The sequence below is a fragment of the Cricetulus griseus genome, chromosome 8 (genome assembly GCF_003668045.3).
Source record: "Cricetulus griseus strain 17A/GY chromosome 8, alternate assembly CriGri-PICRH-1.0, whole genome shotgun sequence".
Classification (NCBI taxonomy): Eukaryota; Metazoa; Chordata; class Mammalia; order Rodentia; family Cricetidae; genus Cricetulus; species Cricetulus griseus.
The window spans coordinates 98,845,833-98,871,028 of NC_048601.1; the positions used below are offsets into that span (position 1 = coordinate 98,845,833).

The 25,196-nt window shown below is 49.0% G+C and overlaps 1 protein-coding gene across 1 annotated transcript; it reads right to left on the reverse strand.

Annotated features, from left to right (window-relative positions):
- Positions 1 to 421: 421 nt before the first annotated feature.
- On the reverse strand, positions 422 to 14,289 carry Krba1 (KRAB-A domain containing 1). Its single transcript, XM_035449065.1, has 17 exons — positions 14,157 to 14,289; positions 13,642 to 13,761; positions 12,997 to 13,146; positions 12,212 to 12,362; positions 10,947 to 11,083; positions 10,386 to 10,559; positions 9,558 to 9,707; positions 8,130 to 8,330; positions 7,558 to 7,731; positions 7,012 to 7,188; positions 5,003 to 5,155; positions 4,345 to 4,497; positions 3,515 to 3,709; positions 3,284 to 3,424; positions 2,701 to 2,808; positions 2,309 to 2,419; positions 422 to 1,230 (listed from the first exon to the last, which is right to left on the reverse strand). Exons 1-17 carry the CDS (start codon positions 14,188 to 14,190, stop codon positions 422 to 424), a joined length of 3,138 nt encoding a protein of 1,045 aa, XP_035304956.1. The 5' UTR covers positions 14,191 to 14,289.
- Between the last annotated feature and the right edge of the window lie 10,907 nt (positions 14,290 to 25,196).

Sequence of the window (25,196 nt, forward strand, 5' to 3'; positions counted from 1 at the left end):
GTGAAGTATTCACCCTAGACAGACAAAGGCTGGCCTTTTAGTGTCCTTGAAATCAGGAACAGGCAATCAGATTTAAGGTGACTTCACAGTGCCCTCTGCAGCTGGCTCTGTGCATATGTGGTATGCATGACACCCACTGGGAACCTAGATGGCTCTGCTAAGGAGGAAGAGCAACTGGCTGACTGAACCTGAGCCAAGAAAGCCAGAGACAGGGTCGAGGAATGCCTCTATAGAAGCTCTGTGCAGACACCATGGGGCCTGGCACAGCAGAGGCTAGGGGCCAGGCTTGCAGCAGCAATGAGAGGGCTGGCTGAGCAGGAAAGGAAGCAGGCATCCTGTGATGGCTGTACCCCAGAGGGTCCCACCAGGGCATCCTGGCCACCCAGCGACCTCAGCAAGCCTAAGCAGACAAATAGCATGGTTAATGGGCCCCCCACCTTGGATCCCTGTGGTCACCTCCCCAGAGGTCTTTACTGAGGGCTCCCCCTAGCAGGCTGTTAGGTTCCTTGTGCTGGTTTGGAGTGCTGATTGCTGCTACTCTAGCAGCCTGAGGTTCTGTGTCTGCACTGGTTGCAGGTGAGGCCACAAGGGGGACCAAGGCAGTAGGCACTGAAGGGGAGAGGGGATTCTGGTGACATCCAGTGTGTTCCAGAAGGGCGTGTGCAGTCAGCCCATTGTGGCCTCCGGGTGCTGAGGAGATCTGCTGGGATGAGCTACAGGTGGGCCTGGAAGATTCTACCGAGGAAGCATCTGGAGGCAGCTGAGGCACCAAATTGCCCTTCCCTCTAGAGACTCCTGGACAGTCACCAGTCTTGCAGCCTTCTGCCTGGGCCCGCAGGATCTTTGGTCTGGGCCTAGTGGGGCCCTTCTGCCTCCAGTAAGGTGGGTGTCTGTGGTTCAATCTGTTGGCCCAGCGAGGTCTCTGGGAGAGGGCCAACTGCCAAGAAGCCTGGCCTTTTGGTCCAAGGCTCCGTGAGCGCCTTTCCATCCGATCCATCCGGGTCCTCATGGTGGCCACTTCCTGAGTCAAGCCTGCCAAGGCTGCTGCAAGCTGGTCCAGCTTGTCCGTGAGGGCAGTACCAAGGCTGTGCAGCTCCTGCTGCAGGGATCTGCCACAGGGGCATGGTGGCTGGAGAGAAGTGGGTGGCCACTTTGACAAGGCTGTTGTGGGAAGGGGAGACTTGCTAGGCTCTGGAGGGTCCTCAGAGAGCAGCTTCCCTTGGGTCCTGGCTGAAACCAGAGAAAGGATGGGTAAGAGTGCTTAGGTTGTAAGGGCCTTCTCTCTGGCCCCAGAGACTTCTTTAGTGTATCCAGCATCCTGCCCCGTGGCTTCCAGAGAATTTTAATCTTAGGTTCCTCCTTCTCCCACCCCCCCCCCCAAAAAAAAAAGTCTAATTTTCAGTCCCACATCCCTTGGAGTGGGTCTCACCCCAGGCAATGTGGCGCTTGCTAGTCAAGGCCCCTGCCATTCTTCACCCATTCAGCCCACAAAGGAAAAGGGACCTGCTGTTTGCTAAGCCCTAGCCAAGGCTCTGCCCTGCTCTTTTCTGTATCTTTTAGGGCTGTGCACAGGGAAGGACAGGGGACAGCCTAAGTCCCCAAGGGCCCACACTCTGTCTCACCAAGTTCTTAAATTAAAGCAAGGATCTGAAATTGAGGCAGGAAGATCATGAAATTCCAGGTGGCCTGGGTTACTTGTCTCACACAAAACCTTTGAAACCTTGCCTCAAACAAAAACTAACAACTAAACACCACAAGACAAAGTAAAAATGTGGTTTGATGCTTCATCCAAGGGAGGGCAGCCAGGGCTCTTAACAAAACCTTGTGTTCTTAAAGGAGCCAAAGCTCACAGGCAAAGGTGTCCAGCACAGGTACAAAAGCCAGCAAGGACATGTGGCACAGACACCCAAGTCCCGCAAACCTGTGATACCCTCCAAGCACGGCTCAGGATGCAGGTGCATTACCCTGCCTGTTGTCACTGTGGGTCCCTGGAACAAAGGGATGTGAAGGACCAACTCTGTGCAGGACCTCAGCCAGTTACTCAACAGTGCTGAGGTTCAGTTCTCTCAACCCAAACTTTGACTCTAGATGCTTCTCAAAGCCTCTAAAAAGGTAAGCTTGTGCACCTTTAGGAAAACCCTGAGGTAAAGTGAACCATGTAATTGAGTGGCTTCAATGTAAGACTTTCTTACCCGTGACCCAAATGATGAACTTGGAACATGTTTATTTCCTGAGGCTGGGACTCGGGCTTCTGATTTTCCCAGAGACCACTAAAGCATAGCAAATGCTGAAGAAGCCACCAGCTCACCTGTAGCACTGGGTTGCTCATGTCCAGGCTTCAGGTCCCCGGAGTCTTCAGTACCCTTGGGCTCAGGCCTTTCCTCCAGCTGAGAGGCAGGCCATGGGCACCCAGTTGCCTCTGCAGAAAGAGCACAGAGCACTTGGAACAAGAACAATATTGTTTTGTCAGTGCTACTCCAACATGGGGATATTCTGAGAGCCACACACACACATTCCCACCCTTACAAATGTGCAACTTTTAAATAATGATTGAGTCAGGTGCAAGATGCTGGGGAGTCTAACACTGTTGGGCTGGCCTGCTGTGTGACTTGAGGACTACAGCTCATCCTGAGTCCTGCACAGGTGGGACCCAAGGCCTGCGAGTGGAGTAGCCTCCCAAGGTGATTCCTGGCCCCATACCTCCTCCTCTTCCTTCATCACTGTTGACAGGATCAGACTGACATGTGTGCTCTGCAGCCCCTTCTCTTTTGGGTGACTGGGACTTGACTCCTGTCCCTTCTGCTTTTCCTGTTAGGAACAAAATCTGGGTCATAGCTCAGGTGGAGAGTAAAGTGGCTGTAATATCAGGTGTCATTTCTAGACTTCTGTCCTAATTCCAAGAAGTTTTACTCTCACCGTGTATGTGATGTTGGGCCCTCATGCATGCTAACAAGTGTTTTACGACTGAAAAAGGTCTTTTTTAATTGCCAATGTTATTGGATACTAACTATATAGCATATATGTATATGTATATATATATATATGTATACACACACATATATATGCATGTGTGCATGAATTGAGCATATATTTAGATATTATGTACATATCATTCAGTGGTTTACCAAGATTCCCCCTTGGCTCAGCTTCTTTCACAGGATCTAAAGTACAACAAATTATGGGGATGTTTTAATGAGAGCCAATAGAATGACAACAAAACTCTGAGAATGAAGTCTGGACCTTTGGACCATAGCTCTGCTATCCAGGGGAACTTCAGGCTCACCTGTATTGAGGCTGCTGCAGTCCCCAGGCTCTGTTCTCTCAGGCTCTTCAGCAAGGCGGCTATTGTTGCCAACTCTTGGGGATGCTCCCGAAACAGGGCACAGAGGGACAGGACCCTTACCGGAGGGAAGGTGGTCTTTCCCTGGGTCATAGTAACCTAGTGTCAGAATACTGACAGGCACCTCAAAGAGCAACTCACTGCCATCCCCCACCCCTGTGCCAGCAGACTCACTCTGGAGGGGTGGCTGCCAGAATGCAGGCTCTGGCCTTAGGTCTTCTCCATCAGAGCTGCTGAAGCTGGAGCTGGAGCAGGGGCTGGGACTGGGGCCAGGACCAGTCACGCAGGTAAAACGCAAGGGCCTCACAGGCAAGATCCCCCTCAGAGAGCTCTCCAGGCAGTGTAGAGGGGAGGGCATGGTGACTGTCTCTAAACAAAGGAGAGAAGAGCTCACTGCCCACTACCTGACAGCAGTTCTGATGGCCAGGCACTCAGGATGCATCCTTTTTTTGCTCAGCCACAGTCCATTTGGGCGCTGGTGGACCCTGAACAACTTACTTTCTGGTCATAGCCATGTCCCTGGCCAAGTGAGCTGGGGAACTTTCTGTAAGCTCCAAGTCCCTAGCATCTACTGCTGGCCAGGTTCTAGTTAGGCCCTGAGCCTTGCAAGCTAGGCAGCCTTTCCCATTGGGTAGGCTGTAACCCTCAACTTAGCAGATCCTCCACCCAGCACTATGCATGAGCTGGCAGTTTAATGAAGGCCACAGATGAGCTAAGTCATTCTTCCACCCCCTTTAGACTAGAATGGTCCTACTGGAGCTGCCTATAGTCAGCAGTGTGTACAGGGGTGCCTCCCAATCTCAACAGTGTCTCCCCTGCAGATACCCCACAAATAAACCAAACATCCTATTCTTTCTCAGTCCACTCTGCTCTGTCCACTTCTATATTCCATGCAAGGGAAGGAAGGAAGGAAAGGAACAGAAATATAGAGAGAAGAGAAGGCTATTGCCTTGGTAAAAACTAACTGGTGGGAAACTATGATGTAAACACTGAAAGTAGCTCACCATCTTTTGGCCATTGCCACATTCCTGGCCTGGTGGTCACTTGGTGGCAGGTGGGAGGACAGGTCTGTGTACTCCCTATTCGGAGACTCCTGCTGGGCACTTCTCCCCGACCCTGTCCAAAGTGGGGTGGCTCACAGGCCTCACCCCTCGGTCCTGTTTTAATGAGAAGAGTTCTGACAGTTCTATAGGACCTCATGCTGCCACAGAATGGACAGATTTTTTACTACTGCCAGGCTTTTAGCACACAAGTTTCAGGTGTGGTAGTGACCTTGCTTGGTCACTACACCAGCCCAAACCCCTGGGATCTCTTTACTCCCAACCCAAGCTATATGGAATCCCAGGAGGTGTATAACTCAGTGCCCAGACAAGGCACAAGGGGATGACACAGCCACAACAGAGACACCTGGTCAGCAAAGCTCTGGTTCAGTGGAGCAGCAGACAGGGTGCTAGGCCTCTTCGTCCTGGACTCTGATATCGCTCATTTATGTGAGTCTGCATGCGTGGGGAAGTGACTCTCTTGACTTTCTGCCCTCAGGCTTCTGCCTATTTCCAGAGCATCCTCTCAGCTCAGCTGAGATCTGGCCTGAGGGCTGCTACACTGCTGCTAAAGCCACAGTGCAGGAGGGATTGCTTTTCTCCCACAAATACCGTTTGTTACCTTCTCTGTCTGCAGTCCAGTTCCTGGGCTCTGTTCTCTTCAACACCTTGTCTGCAGCCAAAGAGCAAGGCCAGGCAGCCTGTGGCCTGGGAATAGGGATCTCTCTCAGACAGTTCTCTAGGCCTTGGAGTGGAGAGTTCCCTGGTGGATATCCTGTAGTCAAACATGAACAGTCTTGGATGAGTAGCCGGTGCTCTGGGAATCCCTGGAGCCTGTCTCTACTGCCCTGATTAGGGCCGAAGGAGGAGGCACAGAACATAGGACTTATCAGAGTAGCTCAGGGCCCCAGATGGAGATATGGCCCCAAACACTTGTCATCCCTGGCTTTGGGGTAGCCCCGCTTAGGCTGCCCTGGAAGAAGCTACACAGAAGTGTGCATTGGGGGCTAGAATGAGAAAGTCTAGTCACAGGAGTCTAGTTTAGCACAGCAGCTGTCACCATATTGAGGGGTGATGCTGTCTGCTTAGCATACAGGGCACCCCAACAATCAAATATGCAAAAGACTTCTTTTACCCCTCCAAGGAAGGCAATAATGCAGGCCTTCTTGCCTCTCAGTATCACATCTGGGCACAGGAGGTCTAATTCTCAATAGGTTTCAGATACATTTCAAAGACAGTACTCCTACTGATAAGGGTCTTGTGTAAACAACAGGAACTAGATGATATAAAATTCTATAGGGATAAGGTAAGCAGACAGTACTGGCCATGAGGCCAGGAGGCACCTGGAACCAGGCAGAGGCTGTAAGCAGGAGATTATCACGTGGGGCTGGTGTAGCATAGCAGAGCATGGAGACGTAAGCCACAGCAGGCAAAGGTCTTTGGCACCAAGCACCCTTGCACTTCATCTCCAGAACACATATGGTGTTAGAAAATTTAGAACTCACTCTTGCAGGTTGTCCTCTGACCATATGTATGCCATGGTACACATGGGTGTGTGTGTGTGTGTGTGTGTGTGTGTGTGTGTGTGTGTGTGTGTGTGTGTGTGTGTCCCCTCAATAGGATTCAGGAAAAAAGAAAGCAGGCTTTGTAATGAAAACAGTCTTCTGAAGGCTACAAGAGTAACGCAGCAAAATGTCACTTAAGTCTTCTATGTGCCAGACAAGAGCAAAATAAGCCATCCTGCCCACAATTAGGCAGTGTTTGGCAAGACCAGCAGAATTTCTGATCAGGGCAAGAATAGGGTATATGTAAATGTGTGACTTGCCCAGCGTTTGGTTTTGTCTGTGCCTTCTGTCGTCTGGGCCTGTATTCAGTTCTGCTGCTTTAACACTGGATAGTTGCTCCAAACCAAGGTTTACACTGATTCTGCTGTAAACTTACGGCCATATAAATTAGGAGCTTTGTAGGTATGGTCTTGGGGACCGTGAGAAAATGCAGCTGTTCACAGTTGTCCACAATGCCTAAAGAACATCAGGTAGACTTGTTTAACACATCAGGATAAACTAGAATGAGTCACTTTGGGCTGCTGGTGCCATGCCACTGAGGCAGATGTCAACTTACAGTTCCAGGCTTTTAACAATGGATGTGGCCAGGGAACAGTTGGGCAGATGCGCTGGGTATCCACCCATGGAATAAGACAGACATGACTGTTTCAAGAGGAAAGGCAAAGGGAAATGCTAAGAGAGCTCCAGAAAACCCCAAAATCCCTAAGAGTGACTTTTGTTTTAAGCAGGGCTCACGGAGGCACAGGTTTCTGAAGGTGGCTTTTCTAAGATTCTCACTCCATTTTCCCTAAGTTGGAGGTCATTTAGTATTATAGACACTTCTTTTATTCTGAGACAGGGACGTGTTTAATATAAGGGAAACTAAGGACACATTGCCAGCCATTGTCCTATTCCTTCTGAGCTAAGCTACTATACCAGACCCGTCTCATCCTGCCAAGACAGGTTCTGGATCTGTGTCTACTTTGGTATACCCAGTCCTTCTTCTGGCACTGGGACAGAGTAATGGTGGGCAAGGACCAATGTATTCCTTCCCAGAGGACTCCAACCTCAGGCCGGACCAGCTCACCTCTCCCAAGCCGTTGCCCCTGACTGCTCCTGGGGCTCCCGAAATCCAGATCCCCATCACTGCTGCTGGCTGAGGAGAAGCTGGTAGGGGTTCCCTGGGAGCCAGAGGGTTGAACCCCAGGTCCCCCTCTCCTGCAGCCCTGCAAGCTCAGAGGCAGAAGTGGATCTCTTGTAGCTTCTGCAAAAAGAAGTATAATTGGGTCAAGGAAAAGCATGCTAGAGAAGCCCTTGAGCCTTAGAGTATATGGCAGCAGAAGACCCGGCTCAGGGAGCCCCCGCCCCCCTTCCAGGGTTTCCCACAGCATTGATGAAAAGTCTACCGACCACCACGCCTCCCCCTGCCCCACAGTTTTGGGAATAAGAAGTCCTCAGAGCAGGGCAGTGGATGGGTAGAAACCTGGGTAGGTATTTGGGAGAAGGCATGAAGCAGGGGTAGGAAAGAAGGGCACATCCTCAAGGAGGCCCAGAGAGAATGACCAGATGGTGCCCTCAGCATCCCTCCACTGTGTGTGTGCACAGGAGTAACTGTCAGCCTGAGCCCAAGTACCTTCACTGTGGGATCCTTGTGGCTGTAGCTCAAGTCTCTGAGACCCAGCATCTCCTGGCTGGGGACTTCTGGACCACGAGGTGGCTAGAGACTGAAGAGGTGATGACCCACCTGGAGGAATGCCCTTCAGACAGGCCTCCAGAGCTTCTAGAGGTGAACTTGATGCCCTGCCGGCTGGACAAGAGAGGCCACCTTGTCATCTTCTCTTGCTGGGCTCTGGCCTACTTTCAGACCCCAGCTTGGCCCTTGGCTGGCTGGCCCACAGCCTGACTTCTACTGCAGGCTCCAGGGATCTGCTAAGCAGGAGATCCTCCAATGAGGAACTCAGGGAATGTGTTTTCTGCTCCTACTGAAGGAATGAGGCTGTCCTCAACTCTGAGAAGGGTGCTGTGGCCACCTGCACAGGCAGGACCTACTGCATGAAGAAGGCCCTGAGACCAGAGGGTGGCTGAGCATGGGCCTGGACTGAGAACACGGACTAAGATGGAACAACTTGGGAGAAGCAGGGGAAAGGCTCCTTGGCCTGAAGAGAAGCAGGTTCTTCCCTATGGGCTTTGGAACCCAGAACTTACCGAGAGTCATGGGGCCCCAGCGGGGCACACGGGCCTCTCTGTTATCTCCAGTGAAATAGGGACTGTGGCCTTGTCTGCTGAGCTGGCAGGACGATGGCACTGGGGGACTCTGAGCCCAGCCATCTTCTACCTTCACCATGGCAAGCATACTTGCAGCTTCTTGATTACGGCAGAGAGGAGGAGTCTGGGGGCATCTCATCCCTGTGGGAAAGGTGATGTCTGGGAAGCCCTGGTTTCAGGCTCAGACTTAACCTAAGTCCTGGGAGCTCCACTCTATAGGGCTAGGAGGGACTTCCAAGGCTCCTCTGCCTACAGAGCAGTCACGGGCTCTGGGTATGATCACCTCTCAATTCCAAGCACAAATTCAAGCAACACCCCTATGGTCTCTGGGGTGCTTGGGAGCTTTCTAAGGAATGTTAAAAATGAACCCCTCCCTAGTCAGCAACAAATCGGATCTTTTTCTTTTTATACTTTTTTTTTTTGGTCTTTTTCTTTTAGAGGCACTCATATTTACATATCCATCCCTCCATTCCCTCGCCCTCCCTCCCATGTTCCCCACCAACCCCCCCAACCCATTCCCCACCTCCTCCCCAGGGATAGTGAGACCCTCGATAGGGGACCGTCAAAGTCTGTCATATCATTTGGGGGACGGCCCAGGCCCTCCTTGCTGTATCTGGGCTGCAATAGTATCCCTTCATAGGGAATGGGCTCCCAAAGTCCATCTGTGCTCTGGGATCTTTTATTTTTCCTGTTTTTTTGAGACAGGGTTTCTCTGTATTGCTTTGGAGCCTATCCTGGAACTCGCTCTGTAGACCAGGCTGGCCTCGAACTCACAGAGATCGGCCTGCCCCTGCCTCCCAAGTGCTGGGATTAAAGGCATGTACCACCAATGCCTGGCCCCCTAACAAATCAGATCTTGCTTCTCATGCAGCAGGCTTGGTTCAAACCCACCCTCTTAAGGCCATGTTCTTGGAACTCATGTTCTTCAGCTTGGAACACAAGCTTATTAATAAGCTGACAAAGAATCCCAGTCCAATTGTGTGCTAGGAATTCCATTCTCCAGCCACAGAACCTAGCCTGAACACAGGATGGCAGGAACCCCCAGTTACAATTATGGTCTACCGTGCTACAACTCCTGCTTTCTATTTCATTTCCTTCTCCCTCCCCAACATCCCTTCTAGAAAGTTATTTTAGCTCTTTTACCTCCTATAAAAAGAGCCAGTTTGGAAAATTATGAAGCACTGACTAAGGGTCTCCTATAGGCTCTGGTCTTGTAGAGTGACGAGATCCAGTATGGGGTTGTCTGACCAACATGCTGACACAGGGCATCAATTTTGTTGTGAAGGGTCACACATGGCTGTACTCGGAGCAGGGACACTGGACATTACATCTGGCCCCTCCACCACTAATGCGGTGAATGGTCTTTACCTCCAGAGGTCCTTTTCCCTGGATCCTCCTGAAGCCGCAGGTCCCCTGCTCCTGAGGGGCTGGGACGCCTGTCTGGGGCTTCTGGGATCTCCTTCAGACAGTTCAGCAGGCCCTGAAGGGGACAATCCCCGGATATTGCCTCTGTCTTCACTAAGGGAAAAGACACATGTCTCACTTAAGTTCAGTGTCCTCAGTCTCCTGACAGACAGGCAAGGTCTGTCCTGGGGTGCATTCTGAGCAGCACACGGCCAGAAACCAGGACCTGTAAACCTTCTAGGTGGGCAGCACCTAGGCACAGCTATCACTTGTGGTGCAAACTGAAGGTGGTAGGCTGGCAGTTTCTGAGTTCTGAGTACAACTTAGCTTCAAGGTGGATCAGGCCTTGGCATACACATGGAATGTTTATACACAAGAGGGATTCTGTAGTTAAGTCCACCTCAGCCCAGAGAATGGAACAGCTATCCTCTACAGATGCAAGACCAAAGCTCAAAGCTTCCGCGGCCTTTGAGGGGAAACCTCAGGCAGACCTCAGTGTCCACTGACACCTCATTCATGTCAACAGAAAGTGACATCTGAGCACCAAAGTCCCCCTCAGAGTCCCACATTAGAAGAAGCAGAGACCAGCAAGGAGAACAGGATAAAGTCTGCTGCTCTAATCCTTGAAAGTTATTGGGCTTCAGACACTTGACCCCAGGGACACAAGAGCACCCAAAGTGGTCACCTCACAGGAGACAGCACGGAAAACAGCAGAAGCTATGAATGGCAATTTGAACTTTCCAGGGACTTTGGAAACTTTGGTCTGAGCAGGCCAGGTGCCCAGGGACTCACCGGTGCAGGGCAGGCTCCCTGACTCCACCTCAGCTCCGGTCTGTTTCAACACACTCAGGCCAGGGAGAGAAGGTGGCAAGTCTGGGGCTGTCCCACGGTGCTGGGGTCCAGGCACAAGGATTTCCTTCAGACAGTTGATGAGGCCTTGCAAGGGACTGTTCTCAGGAGAGGTTCCTGTGCACACATAAGGAAGATAAGGCCACTGTAGTCCTGACTGGCAGCACAAAACCCTCAGCCATTTCCGCTGTCTGGAGGCAGCTGAGAATCACCCACACAAACACACAAGGCTTATCTTATAGCATTAGTTCTCAACGTGTGGGTTGTGACCCCTTCAGGGTCACAGATTGAGCATTTACAATTCATAACAGTAGCACAATTATAGTTATGAAGTAGCAATGAATAACTTTATGGCTGGGGGTCACCATAACATGGAAAACTGGATTAAAGGTTGGAAAACACTGTCTTATAGGGTTGTCATGAAGTTCAGATGGGATAGTGACATGATCTTCTCTGACCCTACTCAGCTCTAGGTAGCTCAACCCCAGCAAGCCAGCCTTTCACCTAACCCTGTGCTACCTCTCTCTTGTCTGAGGTGACTCTTGCTCTGGTCCAGGCTTTGAGTGGAGTGAATGGAAGTCTCTCCTGAGGCTAAGCCTTCTTTCTCTACAGACAGTGGTTTATCAGCAGTTCCTAGTGCAAAACACAAAGAAAGCCACGTTAGATCACCCCAGATCTGCTCCCCAAGAGGACACACCACTCTAACTCTCCAGCCCTTTAAGAGTCATCCACATCCTAAACATTAGCCTTGTGTTGGGGGTATCTTTGGAGGACTTGTTCCAGGAGGGAGGCTGTTTCCTGTTATCTTCCAGCTTAGCTGTAAATAGCAAGACTTGTTCATGCCAAATGTTTCCAGACCCTCTCCCTGACCCCAGTCTCTAAATCTCAGCCAGCTAATGAAGCCTACAGTCACAACACAGGCTAGGCTTCTTGTACTCATGCACTCACACTTTTTCTTCTTTTTGGTGTTTGTGTGTGTGTGTGTGTGTATGTGTGTGTATGTTTGTGTTGTTTCCCCCTTTTGAGACAGGATTTTTCTTTGTGTAGCCCTGGCTGTCCTAGAACTCACTTTGTAGACCAAGATGGCTTCAAATTTACAGAGATCCACCTGCCTCTGCCTCTGCCTCTGTCTCCTGAGTGCTGGGATTAAAGCCATGTGCCACCTCCTCCTGGCTGCACTCATGCTTCCTATGTGGGGTTTGTAAGGCGGATGACACAGGGAACTGCAGGCTAATTGGGGTACATTTTGGGGGAGTGTCCATTTTAATCTTATTTCTTTAAATATTCTAAAATAGAACACCAAAACAGGGCTGGAGAGATGATGTGGCCCTTAAAGTCTAGGCTCACAACAAAACAAAAAAACCAAAACATTCAGACAATTACAATTTTGAAGTATTTAAGAAGACAAACTGAGACCCCAGACAAACTCTAGTGACCAACAATGCTTCCCTGCTGCTGGCTTTGCTGAGGCAGTTTGAGAATCAAACCAGGTAAATGGATTGTAGGAACTGCACAGAGCTCTCTATGTGTATGCAGTCCTCAGTGATCAACACGGGAACAGGCCATCTGGAACTGAGCATCAAATCACCTGGTCTGTAGCCCAGAGGGCAAGTGTGTTTTCTCGTTATTCAGACACCTTTGTCTCCAGTCAGCTATGAGGAAGCTGAGCCAGAGAAAGTGAAGAGGGCATAGGGTTCAAGGCTGGATTCTAGGGCTAGGCCTTTACAATGCTGGGTGTCCCTGTGCACATTGGGTCAGACTCACTGGTAGGTAGGAGGAATTCTTGTGCACAGTCTCCAGGAGGGCCACAGGAAGATGAGCTGCCGGTGGGTGTTGTGGCCAGGCTGGGGTGGCTTTCAGGGCTCTCTGGAAGAGAACCGAGCAGGCTTCGGGGAGGGTAAGTTTCCACAGCCCCAGTTACTGTTGGGAGATGGAGAAGACGCCAACTGGTGAGTTGTCCTAACATTACCACAGTCAGTACTTTCCCTGTCATGTTTCACTAACAACTACCAGGAGCCAGTTGACCTATTCACTGTCATTGCTGACCTAATCTTAAGATGTATGTCTTGGCCATGTCCTGATAAAGCACAGAGCAGTGAGTATAAAGCCACTTTGTATGTACCTCTGCTTCCTTCCTATGTCACCCATCATTAACCCAAGAGGGCTGCAGCAGGGAGGGGGACATGCTCTAGGCTGACCATGTGACGAGGGGAAAGAACAGATAGTTTGTGAAGCAGAAAGAGAAAGGCTAGCAATAGGAACTAAGCCCCACTGGCTATCTGGACAAAGCTCAGCTTCTCTCCCGTTCTACATCTGCTTAACAGGAACAAACATGCTGCTAACCACCATGCAAAGTGTGAGGTGACAGGAGGGATCACTGGGTGGCTGGACACAGAAACACTGAGAGAAGGCATGAGCTGTTCCCACACCCACTAGGTCCCAAAAAACTCAGAGGATGAGCACACAGAGAGGAGGTCAAGAGCTGAGCTGGCAGGTAACTATGCACAGCACCTCGAACTGTAGCGAAGGCACTCTTGCAGCTTGTGTGACTTACCCTCAGGGCTCGCTTGCTCCCCATCCAGACTGGCGCTCCCACTCTCGGAGTAGTCCTCAGTGCCCTTCACTTCTCCAAACAAGAACTCTGGAATCTCCTTTACCAGCTGCACCAAGGCGGTGAGGTGTAGGCTCTGCTGGGGCTGCCCTCCTGTGGAGAGGTGTGTGGGTCCTGTGCTCAGTCACCTAGTTTCTTAGGAACCCTCTCTGTCAAAGATGGAGCAGCCAAAGGGAGCAAATGGCTCAGAAGGGAGGGCTGAGCTCAAGAGGGTTCTGTGCCGTTACCTCTTGTCTACTTTCCAGTCAGAGCAATACTGAAGGGTCCTGTGGCTCCACCTGGTCTTCTACCTCTCCTCACTCACACCAGGTGCCATCTCTACTGTCTAAGCTGCAGACTGGCTCTGGGTAGCAGTGAGTGGGGCCCAAGGCAGACGTCTCTCCAGTGTGACCTCAGGTTCATTCTGAGCATTTCTCCATGGACTGACTAGACTACATGCAGTGAGCCTCCACCCAGAGGAAGAAGAGGCAAGACTCAAGGAGGCCTGGACTGAATTAGCTGAAGTCAAAGTGTCACTTGAGGGGCAGAGCCTAGGGGCTGAAAACTATGATTAGAAGGAAGTGCTCCAAGTCTCCTGGGAGGACCTACCTTGGGAGCCATGCTCCAGTGGGGGTTCTTGTCCCTTATCATGGTGCCTCTCTCCCCCTGTGGCTCCTCCAGGCTCTGTGGGTGACAGGAAAGCAGAGAGAGGAAGCAGCTCAGAGGTCCCTGGGGAAAGAAGGAGCAGTTACTCTGGGAACTGACTAGCTTCTACCCTCCCAGTCATGTGATGGCCCAGATGACTGCTTATCTATGCGTAACTTTCCATACATGGTTGTGTGTGTGGTCACCAAATTCAAAGGCCGCATACCCCTAAAGCTTTGTACCCAGACCCCCACTCTGGCTCACAGAAACAAACAAAGGAACAAAGGAAAGTGAGGCCCTGGGCAGCCTCAAGCTCTGAACACTCCCCTAAGCCTACTCAATCCACAGATGAGGAGGCCAAGGCCTAGAGGAGCCTCGGGTCTCACAGAGACTCAAGAGCCCGGGCCTGGGCCCTGGCCTCCTTCTCTCCTACCCTCTCTGTCCCTGCAGCCCATACTCTGGAGGCCTCGGGCCCTCACCCACAGACACCAACGTCTCGTAGTTTTCCCGCATCACGTCTCTGTAGAATTCCCGCTGCCCCTCCTGCAGGAGCCGCCACTCCTCTTCAGAGAACCGCACGGCCAAGTCCTTGAAGCTGATGGGCACCTGTGGGCACAGTCTCCGGGGGGGTTGGCTGCATCCATGCCAACAAGGCCCACCCAAACTGTCCCTTCGCTCAGGGAGCTACATGGGTCTCCTGGTAGGCACTGGGGGCAGGCAGTGCAGAGACAGGACCTGGCCTGGGGCAGTGCTGCAATTAGCTGGGTGCCCAAAGATTGCCACCAGCAACATCTTAGAAACAAGGTCACCACAGGTGTAACTAGGAAAGATGAAACTACATTCCTTAGTACCCAGCCAGCCCTATTTGCTGTCATGTCCGAGGACCTGGAACTCCAGCACTATGGCACTGAGAGGAGGACATCAAGTTACTAATAAAACCAGCTCATTACCAAGGTCTAGTATTCTTTATCCAAATTCTTGGGGCCAGATGTGTTTTGAATATTTGATGTTGAATGTTCTCCTGTACATAATGAATTATTTTAGAGATGGCACCCAAGTCTAAACAAGAAATTCATTTATAGTTTGTTCTTTATACACTAGCTGAAGGTAACTTTTACAGTGCTTTTAATACAACTACATTTTGACTGCAAGCGATAACAGGAGCTCAGATGTGGCTTTCTGTACATGGGGCATCACAGTGCTCAAAAGTTTTGCCTTTTGGAGCATTCCATCTCAGATTTCTAGACTAGGGTTAATCAACCTGCATAGCAAAGAAAAATCCCACTTTCTGCTCTTCAGCAGGGTGACATAATTTATCAAAATTAAACACCCCCAAACAGTAGGGGGAGGACCAGCAACAAGAAACTCATGGAGCCCTAAAGAAGATTGACCTGGCTACCTGCCTGTCAGGCAGCAGGTGAGCCAGGTACTCATAGGCCTGACCTATGCTTAGGGCCCCTGATCTCAGACTCCAGTCTGGTCGAGGTTCCTAGCTGGTGGGCAGAACCCACCTTCATTTTTCCAGTCTCTTCACTTTTCTACCCACCCTGCAAGGGTTCAGCTGTGGTCAGTTCCACCATGAAAAGCTGTGACACCCAGCACCAGATGCATGCAGTCAAAGGCGAGGGCCACAGAGTCCATCTAGAGGCCCCATCTTACCATGCTCCCTACCCTGCCCCTCCTACTATTGCCACTTAGCATTGAAAGCCTGCAGTATAGTCCTTAGGGACTCAGAAGAAACCCAGAAACCAGGGAGCTTCAGGAAACAGTTCTTTCCATCCACACTCCACACCTTTATCTGCTATGCTCACCCCCTGTACCCTGTGGCTTTGTAAGATGAAAGCAACATTGCTTAGTTTCTTTAAAAGTCATCCTTCAGTGGACTTTAAACCAGCCATGAAAACTCAGACAATGACCAACATCTGATAGGCATGAATTTAAATTATGACAGAAATTAACCTTGCAAGTGACGCAAATAAAATGTAAATTATGGAAAGAGTCCATCCAGGTTAGAAACAAGCATGATCAGTAAGAAGGAACTGTAAAGAAAACAGGGAGGCTTCTAATAAAGCAGAGGAGAGTTGACCACCTATTCCATGCATTTAAGTTGGTGACTTTAGGAGTCTCTGCTACTAACTGGCAGCCTTGCCACCCACTCCCTGCCATCTCTCTGCCTGACATTCCTGACAGCTGACAGCCACTACTTGCATACACTAGACTCGTACACCTAAAGCCCTGACATTTTGAAGTAGTTACGCTCCAGCAACACATCTGGCTAGGGAATGCATCTCTAGTGACTGCTGCCAGAAGCCCAGAAGGGATCAGAGGCAGTGTTCTTTGCCTCTTAGCTCACTGTGCATTCCCAACCATCTCTATGGCCTGCTGGGCAACTCAGCAGCTTCTTTCCCCAAGCTCTGGCCCACTATGGCCACTATTCCTCAGGAACACCTCAGATACTCCACAAACCTCTAGCAGGGAGCCATTTTGCATTTCTTATTGGCCTCCTAGCACACACATGTGGACAATCTAAAGATCCCATGGGGAAGCCTGCCACTGCTTGTCCTTCAAAATGCCCAGCACCAAGTAGACTTAGGCAGGCACCGGAGAATGTGCATCTCAAAAGGATTTCTACCTAGCTGATTAGAGGTTGACTGGTTAACACAGTGGCTAATCTGTGAGATACAGCTTGTGTTGGACATGTACCTTTGTCTGCAATTGGGGCAGGTGCCAGCAGAAGGTGCCAGAGTGACCTGTTCTCAGCAACAATCCTGGGTGTGGAGTTTCTGGCAAGATTCCCCAGTGGGCATTACACACAGGTCATTCACCACTACGCTGGGGGAGCTAAGTGCATCTTGGTAACTGCACCGGAGGCCTCAGGGAAGCTGCCTCAAATTTCCTCTAACCTTGACCCATGCGCCTTTGCTATCTGCTGAATTTGTCAGATGTTTGTCAGCCATGAGTCTAACTACCTGCCAGGCCTGAATTCTTATGGACATCTCTAAGACTCAGATGCCCTTGGGGACGCCACCACAGGACCCTGTTACACTTGGCCACCTTCCAACTCCCCAGCCCCCTGCCCATGAATTCAACCCACCACTTCCTAGTCTCTTCTTTGGCATCTCTGCTACAGCTCTAGCCTCTGTCTCTTGTCCTCTCTGGTACTGCTCTCTTCCACCTCTCCCTTTTGGTATCCTGTCAGCCTATGGCTGGGAGCCATGGAGACTGGCTGGTAGAATGCGAAGAAGCTGGAGAGTCCTCGTGTGTGAGCTACAGACCCCCAGGGCTGTGACAATAGGCTTGGGGTTCAAACGTGCATGCACATGCCTCCTATAGACCAAATCTACACGATGTGCTTATACACATAGTTACTGTTTAAACATGTTCAGATGCTCCTGTGATGAACAAGCACACCCTCTAAAAGTCATACAAATTATGACATATGGACATCTACCACCTCGTTGCACTGAGTAGACAGCTATGGGGGATCAGGGAAGTTTCACCATCAAGGAGTCACAGAGTCAAAAGAATAGAAGCCCCTGTTTATAATCCAACCTTCTCACTGTGATAGCTGGGGGAACAAGAACAACTAGGCACCAGGAAGGGTGGCCAAGTCGTGGCAATGGAGAAGCATGATCCAATGGGGCCTGCAAGCTCAAGTACTGGAACCTGGTACTCACTCACATGTGGACCTGCTTTATGGTACACAGTAGTGACCATGCTTTATCAGAGCTGTGTTTAATGATGTTGCTCAGAATGGTTTCCTCCCAGATGATGACTGAGAAGCTAATTTAAAATAAAAAAAAAATGGTGCCAAGTACCACAAGAGTAACAGAACTGTGCTGTTTTCTGGGATTTTGTTTTTTACTTTGTTGTTGTTGTTGTGGTTTGTTTGTTTTGTTTTTGTTTTTGTTTTTTGTTTTTTTTTTAAATGGAGTGTGCTGGATGTCTCTACAATTTTGTTCGAATGACTGCAGAACCTGGAAAAGCTGTTGCTGCTATTGATGCATAACATACTGCCATTATTGCTCTCTCTCTCTCTCTCTCTCTCTATATATATATATATATATATATATATATATATATATATAATTGAAACTCAAATATGTGATGAATCCAAGGTGTTTCAGTGAGTGCTCACTGTGCATGCAAATTTGATTTCATCTTAAGTAGTAAAGTTATATGCTTGCCAAAAAAAAAAAAATAAGTGACACACTGGAAGACAAATGTCACACAATTTCAATTTTATGTGTAACCTAGAAATGATGAACTTATGGTAACAGAGAACAGAATTGTGGCTATTAGGCTTCAATGTGGGTCTTTTAACAATGGGAAAACGATTGGTTTAAGAATATAAAAGTGTAGTTGGACAAGAGGCATGGACTCTGTGATGTCTTGAAGTCTACTGAGAGCATGATAAATATGGTTGATAACAATATGCTATATTTTAAAAGTTGTGAGATAGTATACTTTAAGTGTTCTTAAAACAAAAATGATGAATATGTGTGATATAACATGTTAATTGGTTTAATTTAGCTATGCCATTGTGAACATACTGTAGATTAAGGCCATCATCTGGGGAAGTCACTTTCTGATGAAAGGACAGGCTCAGCCCTTGTCTCTCTGTTTACCTATGCTCCTCTTCCCTTCTGCCTTCCACTGTGGGATGACAGTGCCACTGGCTGACTGCAAAGCATCCCACCCCCATCCCCACAAGCTCATGTTTTAAAATCGTGTTCCCTGCCTGCTGAACTATTTTAGAAGGTTATAGAAACTTTAGGAAGTGGTCTAGTACATCACTGGAGGTGGGTCCTTTGGGGTGTAGTACTCCTGGTCCCTTCCTGTCACACTCCTATTTCCCAATCACTAAGACTTGGAGAACACACACTTTGTTGACATCATGTTCTGCCTAACTACAGGGGTCAAATGACCATGAATGATTCCCCTGAAAACATGAGCCAAAATAAGCCTAGCTTCTCTTTGGTGTTTCTGCTGGGTGTTTGGTCTGCTAAACCAGCAAAGTAGCCAACCCATGCATCAAGACAATCCTTGCCAGATGCCAGCTCCTTGCCAGACACCAGTCCCTTGATTTTGGATTTCTCAGCAACCAGAACCATGAAAGAAAAAAAAATCTGTTTTGTAGTTGTTTGCTTTTTGAGAGAGAGTCTCACTCAGTATTGCAGCTCTGTCTGTCCTGGAACTTATTATGTAGGCCAGGCTAGCTTTAAACTTAGAGATCCAGTTGCTGCTGCCTCCCAAGTGCTAGGATTAAAGCTGAGCTCCACCACATGCAGTCAAAATCTCTGTTCTTTATAAGTGGTCCATGTTAGGTATTTTAATATAGACATACAAACAACACTGGCCAGATATTCTACAGCTGTATCTTCATGTGTTTTCAGTTTGTCAGCTCCATTTTTCACTGGTTTCCTCTCTGTATGTGCCTGTTCTTACAACTGTAACAGAATACCCGAGAAGAGGTGATTTATAAGAAAATAAGTTGATTTCTTATAGTTGCAGATGCTGGCAAGTCCAAGGTGAAGGAGCTATGTTGGTTGAGGGCCTCCTTGCCACATCACACAGTCCAGACAGTCTGTTGGGGACATCACATGGTGAAGCCAGAGAGGATATTGTCAAACCCCAGCATTCTTATCATTTGTCTTTTGTGGGTCTGCTTAGTGTTACGTTGGTACTCTTGAGAACCATAACCTAAGGTGCACTGAATGAGATCATATTAGTTATGAGACTTCATCCAAAAGGAACAGCTGACCCAGGAAACTGACTTAGGAAACTCATTTGTAATAGTGATCACGTCCTAGTTCATGGGGATATTGTGCAGATAAAATGTCTAGAATAAATGCTGGGGCACATAAAGTGCCGTGTCTGGTGTCACTACAGTCAAGCCTGTCTGCTTAATACCCATCTACAGAGCATGGCTCACTACCTCAGGCTCTTTTTTGTTTTTGTTTTTTTGAGACAGGGTTTCTCTGTATTGCTTTGGAGGCTGTCCTGGAACGAGCTCTTGTCGACCAGGCTGGTCTCCAACTCACAGAGATCCGCCTGCCTCTGCCTCCCGAGTGCTGGGATTAAAGGCGTGCGCCACCAACACCTGGCTACCTCAGGCTCTTCTACACACTACTCCTGACTTGGGCGGGGGTGGGGGGGTTGTGTGTGTGAAGCTCTTTATCTCAAGCCTAAATATATCTAGCTCTTTTAGGCCTTTGTGTTCGATATTTTCCAGACCTCTATCCATCCTAACTACAAAAGGAAATCTTCACTGACAATGTTTTTTTTTGTTTTGTTTTGTTTTAAATAAAATGTGAATGAGAACTTTGTGTGACTGGGGAGATGTTCCCTTCAGAGGTTTCCCAAACAGAAGAAGTGGTACTGGGGATGTTGTAAGACGGTAAAGTGTTTGCATTTCCTGGGATGATCCCCAGTGCCACACACGCCGGATATGGTGCCATGTGCCTTTAATTCCAAGTGGCTGCAGGAGAATCAGAAGTTCAAGGTCATCTTCAGCCACATGAGACCCTGTCTCCAAAATAAATAAACAAATAAAAATAAAACGTGAAGAGTGAATAGTGTGTGTGTGGGGGGGGGGTGGGAAGACTGACTTCAGGAAGAAAGCTCCCACCCCCAACCATCAGAAGAACAGCTTCTGGAGCTAACAAGGACCACTGTAGATGATCAACCTCTCTTGCTCACGGCCACCAATGATGGGCCTCCTAAAAAACTGCCTGTACTGTGTCAGTCTCTGCAAGAAACTGCAGTTTCAGCACTCACAGGACTGGTCTGTCTATCTCAGTCTGTGTCAGCCCCAGAATGCCTCAGGTTTCCAGGTCAGGCCTGTACCATGTGGCTGTTCACTGTCCCACCTGCAAACGGTGCACAGAGAGCTGTGATTTTTGTAGCCACAGTGAACACACAGCTTGCAGGTCTTCTCTAACCCTCTCCATCAGACTGTGACCTTCTTGCATTCCCAGAGCCCAAGCCCCACCGTCTTCTTCATGCAGCTACACAGTATGAGGATATATCCTTCTTTGAACTTCGGGCCTGAGAGATCCGCGGTCCAACTCCCTCCGGATACAGATCGGAAACCCAAATAGCCAGTCTTTAGGATAGGGTCAGTGAGCATTTCTGAGCAAGAGTGCCCTTGGGTTGCCTGTCAGCCTAGGCTACAAAGGATATTCCCGGGCCGGGCAACAATCCCATTTACCTTACTTACTGTTTCTCCCAGGATACTTGTGGGGTACTAGTGATGTGTACACACGCTGTTCTAGCGACGACCCCAAACATAGCTGCCTAAGTCTGGCCAAAGCTCATGGGCAACAAAATTGCACATCTGACTCGGGGTGTCTACCCACAAGGCAGTGCAGCAACTGCCCTGGCATTTTCACAGCCTACGACCCTGCCAAAACTGTGCGTAGGCCACAAGAGCAGACAGGGTCTTCTTCCAGCTTTAGGAGTGACACATTTTACCAGCGTAATTTGGATTTGTTTTCTTTCTCCCTACTTTCTTGGCCCCACTACCAGGGACTGCACATCTTAACAAAAGTAAATGTCGGATTTAGTGATCCCCTCAAATCCTGCTGAGGCCTCGACCATGCACACCCTCTCATGGTATCTTGTACCGAAAAGCCCAAGGAATGAGTTCCTCAGATAGGAAAAAAGCTCCAGGTCCGTGTGTCCTGGGGGAAGGGAGAGCACTAGACTTTTGGTCGGGGAATCCTGGGCATCTGGCCGACCTGGCTGGGTTCACCCCAGCTCAAAGTCGGCGGTGCGGCTCCCTCTCAGGCCCGTAGCCCGGGGGCCGCGTTGCACCGAGAAAAGCAGCCGAAGCGTCCGTCGGCCCACAACGGCTCGCCTTACCTGGAGCGCCATGGCGGAACTCAGCTTCGTGACTCCCTGGCCCACCCGGCTTCCGGCGCCGCTCAGGCAGGAGGCTGCACAGAGACCCTCGAGACCCTCGAGGGCAGCGGCCCAGTTCTGCGCGACAGGAGGCGGGGCTGGGGACCCGGCCGCTCGGGGAGCCGCAGTGCTGGCTCGCCCGGGTCGGCCCTGCCGCTCGCATCCCGGGAGGGGGTGGTCCCGCTTCCGCCCGCAGCCCCCGGCCTCACAGCGATAACAACGCAGGCGCAGACTACACTTCCCAGAGGGCTCCGTGGCCGGGACGTGCTGCCGAGGGTGTGGCGGGGGCGCTCTTTACTGCCCCGCCCCTCGCACCTCCAGCTCCTCGGGTTCGGCGACCCGGCTCGTCCTCCCGGGCGTCCTGTCGGGCTTGCGGGTGCGCATGCTCAGGTGCAGACACCCCGTCACCCACACAGCCAGCCATGCACCCGCTCGTGCATTCCTTCCAGCACCCGGCGCTTTCTGAGCGCGTCCTGCGCAGGGGCCAGGTGGGGATGCGCGCAAGAGGGACCGGCTGCTCCCGAGGGCCCCAGTCGCGCAGACCCGGCCCGGGTGGCTAAAGCCACACTGACCTGCGTCACCATATATATGTTGGGTGACTTTGCTGTATTGCCTGCTGATGGTTCCTGACAAATAGCAGGCTTAAATGTAAGTGTCATGTATGACAAAGTGTGGGACCCACCGTCCCTGGATTTGTTTGTGCTACCGTCTCATGAGATGCAAGCGCAGGCTGTAGGTTGAGCACCTTGCAGCTTGTTTTCCTTCCTGGAGGAGCTCCCGCACAGTATGTGGGATGCACTCAAAGAGGAGAAGGTCGTGGAGCTTCAACTGCTCTTTGAAACTGGTGCTTGGAGCCAAATTCAGAAGCAGAGGCCACCGTGCCGAGGACTTTTGCCCCCTGCCCGCTGCTCCCTCAAATGCCTGCAGCGGAGCCCCCTCATCTGCGGTACTCCGAGAAAGCAGATTTCTCGCCTAGCTACCCCAGGGTATTTCTCTATCTCGCTGGCCTACATGCTCCACTGGCTTTGTACCCCAATACACGATGTGGCCCTGGAGGGAACAAGTGAGCAGAGAGCACTAACCATTGCTGCTCAGCGCAGCTGAGTGAATTTCCTCCTTCATACTCCAAGGACAGGACTGGAACCGGGAAAAGGCAAACTGAAAGTTCATTCTCATCTTCAGTAGCATCTCAGGGTAAGCCCTAGCCTGAAGCCTGCGACCCGTGATCCCTAAGCCTTAAAATTCTCTCAAATTAAAACCCTTTAAAAAAGAAAGACACAATTTCCAGCATGTAAAGACCTCCTCCTGTCTGGGCTTGGCGCAGCATTTGTAGATTCTGGGCCATCTGTCACTAAGAGCAGCTTAGCAACATCAGACTCACTGAATGGCTAGTAGTTAAAGTTGTGGAAAACAAAACAAAACCCTGTTGCCTACCCATTACCCCTTTGACTGTTTTTGCCCTTACTCCAGCCTTATATCTCTATGTTAAAATTTTTACTCCAAATGACAGGGATTGTAGTCTGGGGTATGCTACCATTACAAACCATGATTACATTCAGGGAAGCAAGAGCAGACAAAGGATTTTTTTTTTTTTTTTTTTTTTTTAGGATAAAAATGACCAAGTTTGCAGAGTTGTTTTGACACGTTGTCCTGAGCTATAATGATCAATAAGGATCAATAAGGTGTTGTTAGCCCAACTCTGAACAGGCACTTGCTGAGCGGGCATCTTTTGTAGAAGTACTTTTACCTACAAGGTTGCTATGGCCTTTGTGTAAGGTTGTGGTCTTGGCAGTCTTCTGTGGCCATTGTTGTTATCAGCAAATATGCCATGACTTCAGGACTTCATTGTCAGTGGTCTACATAAGTGATTCTGTCAGTTTTACCTAAGTGGCTCCAGTTTGATCTCAACAATTTCACTCTGTGTGTAGACAAGGGATGGAGTAGAAATGGAAAGCATTTAAAAAAAATCTCAGTAGTTCAGATTGGTTTGTTCAGTAAACTGATACTCAGGGGCTTAGCTTCTGGTATTTGGTATTTGGTTACCTGGCCATTCAACCAGTTGACTTTTGATAGACTAAGCCAGCTGTCTTGCTCAAATCAAACAGCTGGCTCTGTCAGTGGTAAACTGTGCTACCCACTTCTCAATATGAAAAATGGTTGGAATTTAAAATAATTTCTGATTTTCATTATGGCTTTCTTTTCCTTCCATGAGGTAACCTTTGAATTTCCCATGGTGAGGCTTTTGTTTGTTTGTTTTTGTTTTTGCTTTTGTTTTTTGTTTTTTCGAGACAGGGTTTCTCTGTGTAGCTTTGGAACTCATTGTGACGTTTTTATAGAAGTTATGAGTTTTTAAATTCTGTCCTCTATTCAAAGACTGTGATGCTGACTATAATAGGTGTATCCAAACTTTTGACATTGAATAAAGTTTACCACACAATTGAGTTACAAAAAATTGCAAAGAAAAAAAATCTCTCATAAGGTTTTCAGTACGCTTATTATTTTGTGTTGAGTTGCATCCATAATTATTTTGGGTCAGGAGTTGCACATACCTGCTAGAATTTTCTGAGACTTATTTTGTGGCCAGTAAAGCATGAAGCATTCAAAATTTTCATATTTCCTTTAGAAAAGTGTTCATATTCTCATATGGGTTGTAATGATCTAGTTAGAGATTAAACCAAACATATTGATTGTGTTATTTATGTCTTTTATATATTATCACTTATTTGCCTTTGAACTATTGGTTATTGAGTTGTAATAAAATCTCAAGAATACACATTTGTCCATTTCTCCCTTTATGTATTTGGTGGCCTGTGCATAGAAATTTAGAATTGTAGTATTTTCCAGAGAATTATTAATTTTAATTTTAAGAAGTAACACTATTTCCAACAATACACTTTTGTCTGTGATCTATTTTGTCTGATATTGCGATTGCTAGGTGTGGTGGCGTGAGTGAGAATGACCCTTATGGGCTCATATATTTGAATACTTGGTCCCCAGTTGGTGGACCTGTTTAGGAAGAATTAGAAGTTGTGACTTTGTAGAAGGAGGTATGTCATTGGGAATGGGCCTTGAGGTTTCAAAAGACTCCCATCCCTAGTGTGTCTCTCTGTTGTGGGTTAGATGTACACTGTGTGAAGTTGTGATTGGTGTAATTAAAAGCTAAACAGTTAATAGCTAGGAAGGAGGTGTGGGCTGGATTTCCAGGGAGAGAAAGGAAGAAGAGGAAGATTATAGGCACACAGGAGAAGCCAGGAGACATGGAGAACACCAGGATGTGCAAGATGGAAGAGAGGTAACGCCACATGATAGCATGTAGATTAATATAAATGGGTTAATTTAAGTTATAAGAGCTCATTAGGAATAAGCCCAAGCTGTAGGCTGAGCTTTCATAATTAATAAGAAGTCCCCATGTCCTTATTTGGGAGCTGGCTGGAGGGACAGAAAAGCATCTCTCTGCTGCAAGGTCCACAGATTGATAGTGAGTTCTCAGCTATTTCTTCACTTTGCCATCACGAACTCTAATCCTCTACAAGATTAGAGTAGCCAAATTAAATGCTTTCTGCTATAAGTTACCTGGGCCATGATGTTTTATTGCAGCAATAGAAAAGTAGACA

Excerpts from the sequence above, each read along its gene's own strand:
- Krba1 (XM_035449065.1), bottom strand. The coding sequence starts at position 14,190 with ATGCGGGAAAACTACGAGACGTTGGTGTCTGTGG. Across the intron at positions 13,762-14,156 it reads CGAGACGTTGGTGTCTGTGG|GGACCTCTGAGCTGCTTCCT; the intron begins GTGAGGGCCCGA and ends TTCTTTCCCCAG. Across the intron at positions 9,708-10,385 it reads AGGGAGCCTGCCCTGCACCG|TGAAGACAGAGGCAATATCC; the intron begins GTGAGTCCCTGG and ends CTTTTCCCTTAG.